We start from the raw sequence: 14823 nt of genomic DNA on the forward strand, positions 1-14823 counted from the left end.
ATAAGACGATCTTTATTTCAAGCAGCCTTACCTAGTTGTATCTAATGAACCTTTTACTGTAAAGTTTGTTCATATGTATTAAAAGCTTACCTCACTTGCAGATTCCAATATCGCCATTCGTATGCACTAACATTTTTGCCATTCAAATAACCAGCACTTCGTACATGCAAATGTTAATATATTTTTTATTTAAAAATATAATTATTTTAACTTCATGTGATATAAAAAATAGGATTTTTTTATTGTCTGTTTGTAGGGTAGGATAACAAATTTAACCAACAAACATGATTGAAACGACTTCGATAACTGACGTTACATGTGTATACATACCTTATTTTTATCGTTTGAAAGAATGCATTGCTGCATACCCCTGGCCAAGCCTGATGATTGTTTAGATATGTGGAGCTCCCGGGAAGCATGCTTCTCCTCGAGCCTGCCGATTTACCCACTACAACAAGCTACGGTTACCTTCATCTCGCTGTCGCATTGACAGCGGCGCGACGGCGGAATTGACTGACGTTATATCAAGTTCACTTGAACGATCCGGTCGCTAATATTGAAACCAACAGGACACATATCCCTTTCTTTATCATATGAAAAATTCACTTAGTTTCAGATAACTAATCCAAGTGTTGTAAAAATATACGCTCGTATTTTACAAATTAGTTTACATAAGATAATATAAATAAATAATAAATATCAAACATTAGAATTTGAGTAACGTAATGAACATAATATTAACAAAGACTTCATTTGTAGGTCTGTAGGCTTTTTTTTTGTCTTCCTTGTTTTATAAAACTATGGCTTCATTCGCACTGGAATCCTGGAATATTTTGCCAATGTCTTTTTCGTCTTTTTATAGTATTAAATAAATTTTCATATCTTTTAAAAAAATAAACAAAATGAATGTGAAAAAAAGTTATGTTTGAAATAGAAGAGTATGTCACTTCATATTTTAATAAATTTTTTGGTCTGTCAATTGGAGTACTAGAGTTATATGTTAATAATTACAATTTTATACTGAATCTCTGTTTTTGTACCAAAATATTTTTGTTAAATCAATCAGCCTAAAAAAAATACAGTCAGCAAACAAACCCGAATACCATCTTTCTATAAATGGCATTCTAAACGCAAAGATGTCCCAAGTCGTATACATTATATAAAGATAGACAATTTTATTCACAATACACATAATCATTACAAATCATAATTACTAAGTATATCAGTTTGTTAAAGGTTTATCTTATATTTTTTTAGTATCGTAGTTGTGCTTTGAAGCATTTACATTGGTGTTAAAATCGTATTTGCATATTTATCTCATATATTTTAAAATACATAAAGTTAAGACAGCTCGATACATCTCTCTGTTAAAGGAACTCAAGAGGAAATAGAAAAATATTAGTTTCGCAATATTATCTTTTCTTTCTTCACCAAACCAAGGAAACGAGATTTACTATTCCGATGTAAATTTTTTAGTAGTTTGGTTGATAAAACAAATATATGTTAATTTATAAAAAAACATTCTGTAATTGCAATTTTACCCTAACTATTAAGATTAATTTTATTTATAATTGTCACATTGTGAATCTATAAAGGAATGAAGAAACGAGGAAAAGAGATCTTAGTAAATATCTGTATTACACGTTAAATAAATTTAATTAAATCGATGAAATAATGAAAGTACATAATAATATTATATAATATACTTAATACACTGGTTTTGTGGTTCAGTGCTTTCCATTTTATTATTTTGCTTATACCTAACTATATTTTAAACGGTTTATTGATTGCTATAGAATTTTTCTGCGATCAAATATCTCTAATCTCAATGTATCTGTAATATTTTTTCTGACCCCACATATGTTTTTATTCGCCTACAATGAATGTACACCCGCCGTCTAAAAGTTGTGTTACAAAACTGTATGCTGTCTCATAATATTATTGTAAGTATTCACACAAAGACTCACCCCGCGTTCTCCAAACACCTTGTTAGCAAAATATTACATGTTCTTTACAATAATAGTATCCCAAACTGATTTATATCAAATTCTATGTCTTAATTAGCTATTGTTTCAAAAATCGTAATTTCAACGTAAATTACACTATTTAGATTTCTTAATATCCTCCAAAGAAAAATATAAAACTTTTTTAAGGTATAGATTAAGTGTTTATTTTAGAAGCAAAGAATACTTATACCCTTAAAATTTGTCATAATTATTTTATAAATGGACTATGTCTGTAGCAGGTCCTACCAGTTCAAACTGATTGAAAATCTATCATAAAATACTTTTACGAAGACATGTTCAGAATATTTTTCTTTTGTTTCTAAAACCAAACTCTTCAACATAAACATGTGGGTCTTTAAAAGCTAGCTAGTTCCCTGTTAACGATGTTTCAGCTTGTCTTAAGACTACCACCACGAGAGATTTAAATATCACAAGTGGCTTGAAATAAACGATTATTAATTATAATTGTCATAAACTGGAAAACAAAAGTTATTATAGACTCCTCCTAAAAAACTTCTATTAAAATAAAACCAATATTCCTTAATTAATACTCCTAATAAGGATATAATATTTTTTTCATGGTACCTACTCCACATTTCTTTTCTAGTTTCCTCTGTTAAAAGCGTTTCTGACAGAGAACTCTTTTAAAAGATATAAAAGTATCCTTTGTTCATCACATTACTTTTATAATACTGTATTCATTTCTTTCGGTACATAAATAATTACTACAATACCAACTACGTACCAGCCCCGGCTTCGCACGGTTTCTTTACAAAAAATATAAAATAGCCTTTTTAATGTTGAGAATTAATCAACTTATATTATGATAACTTTCAAATGGTATTCACGATTTAAATGATTTAAAAAGTAATTTATAGACACTAATGCACGCTTGAAAACGAAGTTATTTATTTTGATAAGACTTAATACCGTATTTATGTAAATAACTTCCCAATAAACGCTTTAAGAATGCCAATTTTTTTATTATAGTAATATGGATATAGTATGTTATCCTTAAGGTATCGACATATGCCATATAAACCTATTATTAATTAACGGTTAAGGACGGATTCCAAGAAATGTATAACCTTTCGTTAGCTGTTTGATAAGTTTTACAACATAATGGGATCTAAGATTTTCGCGTCTCAGACTTCTCGTCAGAAATCTCGTCTGCCTGTGATCACGGTTGCTGAAAAGTAACCGAAACGTCGAGAGTATGTAGTCTTTTACAAAAAATAAATCACGCGTAGTTTATCCGAAAAATACTAGTTTCATTTAAAAGTTTTACAACAATCGAGGAACTCTCTGAAACACAAAGTAAAGTTTAGATATATTGAGATAAAACTATTCTTATATTTGTTTCAATCTTTACTGTATCTTTGTCTACCAAAGTTAGTGGTAATAACTAGACCGTATGTATAGTATGACTGATTGTATTCTTTATAACCAAAAAGAGATCTCTTTGAAGATTGGATAGTACGTTTCCCTTTATTAAGAACTTAAAAATTTGTTACAAGTAAGATATTTTTCGTAGTACTCTCGTTAGGTGGTAGAGTCTAGCTGAGGTCAAGTTACTACAGCTCGAACATGGGCTGACTAGACTGGGGAAGTACCACCCTCTCACAGAAGATCAGCGTGAGTAGCCTTCAGTGGCTGCGTTTCGTCCGATGAGTGAGAGAGCCGGTTGCCCTTTCCCCGTTTCAAACAAACAGGGAAAGGGCAACAAAATACATTGCTTTAACTTTTAAAGGTTTTAAAACACATTAATTTTTAATTTGCATGTAATATTATGTCTCATACATACTTTTTATTAAATTTTTATACAAATTACGATAATGTTAAGTATTATTGTACATTATTTAATTCATAAAATTAAACAGCTCAAGCTGTAAGTGCCTTAATATGACGCATTAAATCCCCGCGATACACAATAAATATTTGTCATGAATATTATAAAAAGATTCTTTAGGGCTGTCACTTCGAACAGGGATCCAATGTGGAACTTTCAATTTACTGAGAGCTTCTACAGACGCATCCTCGCAACCCTAAAAGCCTTATTGACTGTGCGTGAAATTTGTGATATATTGCCTTTCAGTGGACGCATTACTATTATAAAAAAGAACAGAGGTATTTATCTAAATAAGGGACAAATATTTTTATATTAAATTTTATAAAAAAGTGATGCGAAAATTAGGATAATATTAAAATTCTAAAATGTCACCAACAACCATTTTGAAGACATTAAATAGTAAACAAAATTACTTTAAATCTGAACAAATATTTAATTTTATATATTTTTATACTATGGCTTTTTTCTCACTGGTATCGTGATACATATTCCAGTGTGAATGAAGCCGTAGCTTTAATGAAAAAAAAATCTTAATCATACTTTAATGAAACGTTTCAACATTAAAATTTTCTATCTTTAGTTTCTAATTTATAATAAAGAAATATTCTTAAAGTAAGCTTTAAAGTTACATTTAAATATAGAAATAGACGAATAATATGATAGATATATTGTTTTTACTACGATACTAACTCACTAAGTATTATTTACAATTCATCAAGATTATTTTTAGAAATCTACAAAAGCTCACGAAGTCCGCTTAGTACTTATTTAACAATGCTTAAGTGACCAAAGATGAAAGGTCAACGACTCGTCCGGCTTTACAGATCATTGATCATCATCACTTTAGTTACCATTTGCTTTGAATGCTCACATGGCCCTCAACATGCCCGTGAGCTGGCACATTGTCAGCATGCGGGAGTGAGGATTGCCATCGGAGGCCTCTTTTTAAACTGTACCTTCGCCTCTATGTATACCAACCCACACTCATTGTTGTGACTGGACTAACACAAGTTACGCAGGCGGTTATGCAGGTCACAACTAACAATTTTAATCATCCATAATTATTAATTACCTAAATATAGGTATCGTTCCGACATATAAAATATAAAATTGTAATATTTGCCTTACAGACCTTACAGCTAAAATATTCATCGTTTTTCTAAACCAAAACAATACCAAAAACTAATTGTATATACATATGTATGTCAATTTTATGAGATTTAGTTTTTATATGTAAAAAGAATTGTTATTTTTATCAATAACATTTCAATTTATTGTTATAAAATATTTTCAAAAATATATATTGTTTTATACATAAGTGAATTTGCAATTTTTTTAATTTTATTTTGAATATTAATCACGCTATTTTTACACGAGTAAATTTTGTTAATGTTTTATCGAAATCAGCCAATAGAAGGTTAAACAAAATTAACCCGGGTCTTTGTAAGTTCAGTGGCTAATTATAAGTTAAGAGCAGTTAAAATAAATTTGTTGGCCTTTTTGTAAATTTCCTGGAATACTTAAGATTAAACTTTCGTGTAGTTATAATTTCGGATAATAACTTTTTTGGCGTTTGTATGAAAGTGTAAGTAAATTTACAGTTAATATATATTGTGTAATAAATGAGCTATTATTAATCACAAGCAGGAAAATTTTTAAAAACCTCATATAATAATATAAATTGGGAATTAAGTTTTTGCTATATCGAAAGATTAAATGACTCGCAAAAAGCAATGGGTATTGTAAATGTTAAGGAGATTTTTGACTATTTCTTTGTTATGTACCCTACTAAACTTATAGGTGTCTAAAAGACGAAAAAAATTCAAGTAAAAACTAGTAAGATTACAAATAATATAGTATTGAAAAGTTCCTTCAGACATAAATTATTCCTGACGTATGTTAGGCGTTATAATCTTTTGTTGGCAAAATATCATATAAAGCCCTAGTTTTTGTTACTTTTAATATATTTTTATTTAATTAGACAGGTGATGTATTGTGTGTTAAAAATATTTAGTTTGTAATTATATTTTACGATATACTTTCATAAAACATTATTCCTCACATATTGTAAGTATATTTAGAACTTTTTTATTGTGACCAAACTAATGATTCTTACATTTCTCCTCCATCCTGGATAGAAAAAAGGTTAAAAATAAATAAAAGACATTAGATCTCAATGTTTAATAAGAGTTAGTTATTTTACTTTTCGTTTTGAACGTGTTGTTATGAAGAGAATATAAAATATTACATCAAGTTACTTAACTTACCAACAATTATATTTGAAAAGATATAAAAAAATAACAACTTAAATAGGAATTTTATAAGAACTCCAGCTCTTGTTTTCTTCTGAATGTCGGGTTAGGTATTCTCTTAAATTTATGATTACCTAAGCTGCCTACGAAAATATATTTGTTGTCAAACCTGCCAAATATAGGCCCAAACCGTCTCTACATCTAGGAATTGTACCGCCAACTATATTATGGTAAGGGCTATATGCTGAAAGCCCAACTTTATCAAACCTATATACTGCCTTATATCATCATCATTATACCAGTACTATAAGCTTCAACATTAATACTAACCAAACACTATTGTAAATTTTTTTTCATCTAAGCTCTTATGCAACTGTTACATTTTTTCTTACTTACGACTACTAACGTAGACATAAAATTAGAAAAATTGTACATTGTACAACTAAAACAACTGGGTCTACGATTCCGTCTAATCGACATTATTATAAAAATAATTCTAATCACTACCGATATTTTTTCTTATAATCCACAACACTACACTCATGCAGCATGCAGTCAATATAAAATTTGTAATTTATTTTATGCATAAGACAATTATCACCATTTTAAATGTATTAGCTATTTTTTGAATCTGCATAGGTCTCTGCTAACAAGGATTTGACTGAATAATTTAAAAGTTTGTTTGTTTTTATGTCTTACATTTTATATCAAAAATATTAAGGATAGGACATTCAGCTCGACTCGATAGGACATTCAGCTGCCAAGATCATTTCCGTGAAAGAATGACCTGATTCGCTAGTACAGACGCTTCACTCGATAATTATATACATATATATATAAAGAAATTCAAACTAACTAGGTTTCATACTACGCAAACAGAAAAAAATTTAACAAGCAAACAATTAAAATTAGAAAGAATATTTTAAAAGGATCATTTTTGGGGTTTAATTTGAACATAATTTAACACGCCACAGGATATAACAAAGAAAAAATGGCTTATTTTTGTTAAATCAATAGTAAATTAATATTTTCTACATTAAAAAAACATTATAGAATTTTTTATTTCTATTAGTTGGGTTAATTGTTACACCGCAACAACATGTATCCTTTTTTTTTTTTTGCAATACCTCAAAATTCATGATATATAATACTGAGCTCCTTTTCTGCTTTGTGTCATCTAAACTCTTGTGAATGTTTAACATACTCTAGGCTTATTTCAGCTAAGAAACTGCCTTCTATCCTGGATATATTATGTTTTGCGAATTACTTCAAGGGAGTTAAGAAACATATGTGTTTGGGTGAATAAAACATTTAAAGGTTACGAAATATATATGTATCACAATGTCTTTATTTACTTCTTTTTATTACAAGGAGAAGTATAAATTTAATTTGTTTGTATAACAAAAAACAGTTATTAATGCGAATTAGAAACTGTTTCAAAATTAAGGTAGCAGTTATAAGTTACTGAAACAAGTTAAATTAATATTTATGGTCAAATCTGGTTAATGTTTTTCCGGAATCTACAATATAATCACAGCCAGTGATGCTTTTTGCTTTGTCACTTGCCAAAAACACTGCCATGTGTGCGATATCTTCGGTTGTAGTTAACTGCCGCATTGGATGGTCCTCAATTAAATCATCCCAAAACTTATTAAAGTCTTCCGAAGGTGGTAGCACATTATTCAAAACATTAGTCTTCACTGATCCTGGGGATATACAATTCACACGAACTCCGCTATCAGCCAGCTCCAAGGCCACACATTTTGTAAATTGTAACACTGCAGCCTTCGATACATTGTACGCTAGTGAACCTATACCTGCTTTCGCTGCCATTATACTTGCTATATTAATAATACATCCTTTGCTTTCTATTAAAGCCTCTGCAGCATAATGTGTAAGAGTTATACCAGAAATCAGATTAATATTAAGGACATTGTCAACGTCCTTCAATAAATCAGCACATTTTATATCACCGATACGAGCAATGCCAGCACTATTCACAAGTACATCAATCTTCCCAAACTCTTGTTTTATTAAATCAACGACAGTTTTCACATTATCACTCTTTCCTAAATCTGCAACCAATGGAAATACTTTAGATTCACTCAAATTACGACACTCTTCTGCGACTGACTTCAAATTTTCTAAGTCGATATCTAGTAATGATAAATTAGAAGATAATTTAGCAAACTTAATAGCAATTTCCTTTCCTATACCAGAGGCAGCTCCCGTTATGACAACGACTTTACTTTTAAAATTCATTTTTTGCAGTGGTAACAAATCGTTATCGCTATTAGAACAAATAATTCAAACTCAACAGCTTTTATAGATTAGTCTCAACTATAGACTCCTTAACTAATCTATAATTGCAAGTACTGATATTATTATATTGTTATGTATTTTATTGTATATTTTATAGCGGCGCTACTTAAGTGATAAATGTTAGCAATTGTTATTAATTACAAACTTAAAATTATAATTTTTAATTTATATTTATTTAAAACTTTTATTTACATTTTTTTCATATTAACTTGTATTTATTTTATTAGGTTTGTGAGTAATTCAAAAAAAATATTTAATATTTTACATTTTTTGCGACGGACAAACCTGTTTATTAAATTATATATAGCGACGATCGCACTGCATCTATTGTTTGCGACTTCTGCGCCCGCGCACCTTTCACCCCGCCGGCCGTCGCTGACTGGTCACTGCTCAGAGCGGTCACTGCGCCGGGCCAGTGTTACCAAATGGTGCTATTTAGCGCCCATGGGGTTATTTCTCTTACCGGACTGCGATAACATTTCATCCGCCGGCTAGCGGTATCCGATTTGGCTCTAATTTTTTTTTTTTGAAATCTTCAATTAACAAATTATTTTTATGCAGAAAAAAATCTTTTACAGCAACAATCACTTTCAATAGTTTTTATGTACATTTTTAATAGTACAAATTAAATAAATATAAAAGCTCATGGATTTATTTCAACTTTCCCGCCTTAACTACCTGTGCGCCATGATTGGGCTATCTCGGAGCTACACGCGCGCTCCGGCAAGCCTATTCGAGAAAAAAAATCTGGCAACACTGGGCCGGGCTAGTCAGTTCGCATATGCTCACGCCGTGGAACGTTAGTCTATTTTCGCTACGCCGACACTCTAGCACGCGCAACTTCGCTAACTATTAATAAAAAACTGCTGCATCCAATGTTTGCTTAAGTTCGATTGTGCCTTCTATTTTCTAATTATTATATTTGTCGGCGTAAATCTTATTATTTGAATAACTAATGATTGAGGGTAGTTGAAATTATCAAGTGTCAGCCGCATAACCACCTGCATAGCTGTGCAAGTGTAATCAGAACAATGTTGGTATAAATAGAGGCGAAAGTACAGATTACAGTGAGTCTCGATCGAGCCGTTGCAGGGTACGGACCTCTTCGAAGTAAGGGGTCTGTCAAACCGTGTATGAGGTTACCTTCAAGAATCTGAGATGCTGATGATATTCAAGAATAAAGTCATTGGTGACGTTTTTTACGATGACGATTTTAAATAACTATGTCTTATATATTAAATAAACTGCTTCTTTCTTAAACTCTCTAAATTAAAACTAAATTTTCCTCTTAAAACGTACTTCAATTCATAATAGTAATATATTCTAAGGTATATTCAATGATTTAACTCTTTGTATTATCAAAAAAAAAAAGTTATATAAAATTATATTCTTTCTACCATTGCCATATTAACTGTAGGGTCGGATTTCATCCATATTATCTAGTTCAACGGTTCCCAACCGGAGGTCCGCGGGATTCAAGAAGTGGTCCGCAAACGATTTCAAAACTCACGGATGACACAATCGTTGCCTGACAGGTTATGTACCAATATAAATAAGTGTATTGTCCGACGGACGTCGAAGTGGCGGAGAATTAAATTATTCGTTAGTTAATTTACTCAACTGAATTTTGTAATAAACTAGCTATTTCCGGCAGCTCAGCCCGTGTGGATGTTGATTATCGCTGAAAATGATAAGATAACCCTCTTTTTTTTTAAGTCATATAAAAAGTAGTCTATTTTGATTTTCGGACTATAATCCATCTCCGTGCCATTATTTATCAATATCCGTGCAGACGTTATTAAATTGATAAGTCACAAAGTTTTGAAACAGACATAAAAAAAACTATTAGTTCGATTCGTGTTTTGTTGCTTATTTCTAGTGTCCCCCCCTGTCTGATTTTAATTGTCATATTTCTAACGTATTAGTTATTAAAATGTTATTCGTTGAATAATGGAAACATGCTTTTTTGCATAGATTATATGAAATATTTAATTATTAGTCGACCGTGAGACAGTAAAGGCTTATGTTTTTCACGCGTATCTACGTTAGTACGCATAGCATGGTTGCTTGTGAAGTTAATAATGAAATCCAACAAGAAATAGTTGAGCTCCAAAATGGCAGAACGTGTAAGGATGCCTTTGAATCTAACTCACTGGAAAAAATATTGTGTAAAAAAAGGCAATTCTTATACACCAAAATTCGCGAAATGGCGTTACGGTATCTAATGCTTTTCTCTACTACTTATTTATGCGAACAAGGGTTTTCGGCTTTATTAGTGATTAAAAACAAGGCTAGGAATCGTTTAAAAGTAGATAATAATTTGAAAGCAACTTTGAGCAATAATATTAATCGTAGGATAACAGTACTTGTGCAGAAAATGCAAACTCAAAAACACACTAAAAATATAATTTTGTTTTCTTCTAAAATGTTATGTTTTCTTTTAAATTTTATTAATATTTCAATAACATATTTTTGTTGAAACAAAATACATTGAGTTCTAATTCATTCACTTTATTTTTCTTGTATATCGTGGTCAAACGCGAACAAGAAAGAATACAAAATGGTCCCTGTTCAAGAAAAGGTAGGGTACCACTGATCTAGATGCATTGAGTTGCAAGACTGTACGTGCATCGCGATCGTTTTTCCCTCGTACAGGATGTGGAACGATCTTCCGCCCGAGATTTTACCAGAGAGCTACAATATGGGATCTTTCAATGAGATCCTGTTCAATTGCCTTCGTCACAATCAAGGTCGGCAAACTTAATTACAACACCCCTTATGTTGCAGATGTCCATGGGTGATGATCACTATTTCCTATCAGATAGGCCGTCTGCTCGTTTGCCCCTTTTGGGGTATAAAAAATAAAATAATAATAATAATTGTGCTCGCATACAATTGTGGAATCATCTGGTTGTCTGCAGTATTTGATTCTAATTCAACCTTCAAATAAAAGCGTATTTCTTTCTTAGAAGCTGACAACTATTCAGAGTTATCAATGCTTCCGGACTGTAACATGTAATTTTCCATCCAGTGACCAATCGTCTTTTCTAACTCTTGTCGTATGATATTAAACAAATAAAATCAGTACATACAACAGAAAGAGGTAAATAAAATGTTAACATAAAAATATATGTGATTTAATAGTAGAAGGTTTTGTTTTAGACGGATTTCTCAACTTCAATTACGAGATGTGAACAGTACGGTTGACGGAACCAACAGCTCCCTCATCGGAGATACCTCTTGGTATACGTCGGTTCATAGTATGAACTTCATACCCGTTTCTTTACAAAACATATGATTCATTGAGAGGCTGATGATGACGGAATCGTTTTACAACATATTTCCATAAATGACACTAAAATTTTAATGTTTGAATCAGTTTAAATATCTACAAAATCACAAAAGATTACTGCAAGGAAGATTATTTATTTCAGATAGTGTAATCAGTCGCGATATTTTATACTGATATTTCTTTATATATATATATAATTCTACTGGGCCTGTATGTCACTGCAATCCTCCTAAACAGCTGGACTGATTTGAATTATTTTTTTATATCCATTTGGTAAGCATTCCAGATGGTTAACATTCACAAATAAGTCCGACATATGGCGATGCAGTCGGTGTCTATGTTATTTAAAATGAAAATTATGCAACGTACAATTTTGTATGTATTGTTTTAAAACCCTATACATTTCTCTCTAAGCTCAACACTCATGTTTACACAGACGGAGTGCGGACAAAAACTAGTACATTAAAATTTGTAACAGCATATTGACAGTTTTTATACCTACTACACTAAAGATAAAACCTAACAAAAGGTGACATTAAAGATATAAAACATTTGCACATCGACAACAGTCTTATAAAAGCGTATTCAAAAGCATATTTTCTGTGACAATGAATTTTAGTAAAAAAGTAATTTTGATAACCGGTGCTGCATCTGGAATTGGGAAAGCAATAGCCCTTAGTTTTGCAAAATTATCTGCGAGGCTGTCACTAATAGATATTAATTTCGAAAACCTTAATAAAGTTGCGGAGGAGTGTGAAATCTTAAATGAAAATAAAGTTTTTAAAGTGGCCACAAATGTAAGTGATACTAATAATGTTAAAGAAGCTGTTACAGCTACAGTACAAGAGTTCGATAGATTAGACGTGGTGATCAATTGCGCTGGAATATGTGATATGAACGGAATTACTGGTGAAAATTTAATAGAAAATCTCGGTAAAGTGCTGAATATAAATCTTATATCACATATTGCAGCCACACATTACGCTGCAGACGAATTAATCAAGAGCAAAGGGTGCGTTGTTAATATTTCAAGTATATTTGGTACCACTGCTACAAAAAATGGTATACCATACGCTGTGTCAAAAGCCGGAATGGTTCATTTTACTAAATGCGCAGCTTTGGAACTGGCTGAGAAAGGAGTGAGGGTAAATTCTATATCACCTGGACCAATTAGAACAAATTTATTGGATAACGATTTTAAAAACAAGGAGGATATTAACACAGTTTTTCAGAATTTCGAAGAGAATACTCCTCTGAAACATTTGGCTGAAGCACAAGATATTGCCGAAATGGCTGTATTTTTGGCAAGCGATAAAGCGAAGCATATTACAGGAATTGACGTTATTATAGATTCAGGGATTACCTTACGAAAAATGAAATAAAAATACGAGAAATAAGTACATCAAAGTGAATCTATAATGTTTATAATAAGATAATCCTTTTTTTTTGGTGGTAGAGCCTAGTTGTGGTCATGTTACTCCAGCTCGAACATGGGCTATCTCGATCGGATAAGTACCACCCTCTCACAGAAGATCGGCGTGAAGTAGTCTTTAATGGCTGCGTTTGGTCCAATGAGTGAGAGAGCCGGTTGCCCTTTCCCTTTACCCACCCTTTCCTATCCTGCTCTTTTCCCTTCCTTTTCCCTCTCCTTCCCACTTGTTCCTCCCCCTCCTTACTAATCATGGGTTGCAACACATCCGAAAAACTATGTTGCCGATGTCCTTGGCCGACGTTACTACCTCCATTAGGAAGGCCGTCTGCTCGGCTGCCCCCTTTGGTATAAAAAAATTAAACTAATACTTTCGGATTACTACGCGTTCTTCTTCTTTGCCTCTTCTCATGTTAGGTGGGGTCGGCTCTACTACTCATTATTTTATTACATACTTACGACGTTTTGGTTATTTTGCAGCAACTGTGATCACGGGCAGACGAGATAAGAATAATAAATTAGCGCGTAGTAATCCGAAAATATTAGTTTTATTTAAATAAGTACTCACGAAAGTCTTAGATCTCATTGAGATAATCTTTATATGAAATGATAACTGAGCTAACGATTTATTTTTTATTGTAACAAAAATATCTTATACGACTCAAATCCTTATATTGTGTGAAAGTAAACATCATATTATACCATTATCTTGTATAGTTTTACTCAATAAAATAAAAGACAGTAAGGTTTTTACAATATCTTACCTTTTTATTTATACTATGTTAATGAAAAAAATACATCAACATTACGGACATGTTTAATTGAAGGAAGGATTTTATTACAAATTAATAAAAACATATTGCATATGAGATATGAAGGCAAATTACAAATAATCTATTCTTATAATAAATCTTGACCTTTCTACAGACTTGTAGAGTGGTCAATTCTGTACATGAAATATATTTTCAAAATAACTATCAGGGGGTGATTAGTGATTGGTTCTGATACCAAAAATGCAATCAGTAAAATTTTTATCTGTCTGTCTGTATGTTCCTTATAGAAACAAAAACTACTCGACGGATTTTAACAAAACTTGATATAATTATTCTTCATACTCCTGAGTTAGTTATAGTATACTTTTCATCACGTTACAATTAATAGAAGCAGAGCAGTGAAGGGAAATGTTGGGAAAACGGGAGAAATTACTTCATTTTTTAAGGATCCGTGGCGTGAGAAACCTTAATGGTTAAAGCTACATAAAAGTCATGTATGACGGATTACATCTACATAAAATTATTTAAAAAATATCCCAGAACAGCATATGGTCTTTTATGGTTGACTCACAATAACACGTAACTCCCGATAGCTTAGCAGTACGGAGCTTTCTGATTATATTTGTTAACGTTTATAATACTTCTCTTACGTTTATAATACTCTCATTTATCCCTAATTTAAAAAAAATAACATTACTATCTATTCAATAAGAAAAAAAATATAGAAATCGGTATAGAAACACTAAATTTACACATGAATTTATACGCTAATAAGCCATCGCGCGTGATTACTTATTAATAAGGATTATTTTTGCGTAACGGTTGCCGCGCTCGATATGGCTCGCGGAGGTGGGATAAAAACTATTTGGCTATTGCGTTCAGAGCGTCCTACTTTATTGT

At 31.5% G+C, this 14823-nt stretch overlaps 2 protein-coding genes across 2 annotated transcripts; one reads left to right on the top strand and one right to left on the bottom strand.

The window, feature by feature from the left end:
• Positions 1-6752: 6752 nt before the first annotated feature.
• LOC116775574 (3-oxoacyl-[acyl-carrier-protein] reductase FabG-like) lies at positions 6753-8412 on the bottom strand. The gene has a single exon (XM_032668461.2). The coding sequence runs from the start codon at positions 8367-8369 to the stop codon at positions 7587-7589; it is 783 nt and encodes a 260-aa protein (XP_032524352.2). The 5' UTR covers positions 8370-8412; the 3' UTR covers positions 6753-7586.
• A 2577-nt stretch (positions 8413-10989) lies between these two features.
• LOC133319715 (3-oxoacyl-[acyl-carrier-protein] reductase FabG-like) lies at positions 10990-13668 on the top strand. Its single transcript, XM_061524971.1, has 2 exons — positions 10990-11015; positions 12263-13668. The coding sequence occupies exons 1-2, from the start codon at positions 10990-10992 to the stop codon at positions 13101-13103; spliced, it is 867 nt and encodes a 288-aa protein (XP_061380955.1). The 3' UTR covers positions 13104-13668.
• The last annotated feature ends 1155 nt before the right edge of the window (positions 13669-14823 follow it).

Source organism: Danaus plexippus, chromosome 27 (genome assembly GCF_018135715.1).
Source record: "Danaus plexippus chromosome 27, MEX_DaPlex, whole genome shotgun sequence".
In the NCBI taxonomy this organism is placed as follows: domain Eukaryota; kingdom Metazoa; phylum Arthropoda; class Insecta; order Lepidoptera; family Nymphalidae; genus Danaus; species Danaus plexippus.

Coding starts and splice junctions, on each gene's coding strand:
- LOC116775574 (XM_032668461.2), bottom strand. CDS start 8,369: ATGAATTTTAAAAGTAAAGTCGTTGTCATAACGGGAGCTGCCTCTGGT.
- LOC133319715 (XM_061524971.1), top strand. CDS start 10,990: ATGGTCCCTGTTCAAGAAAAGGTAGG. Junction 11,016..12,262: donor CCTGTTCAAGAAAAGGTAGG/GTACCACTGATC, acceptor GTGACATTAAAG/ATATAAAACATTTGCACATC.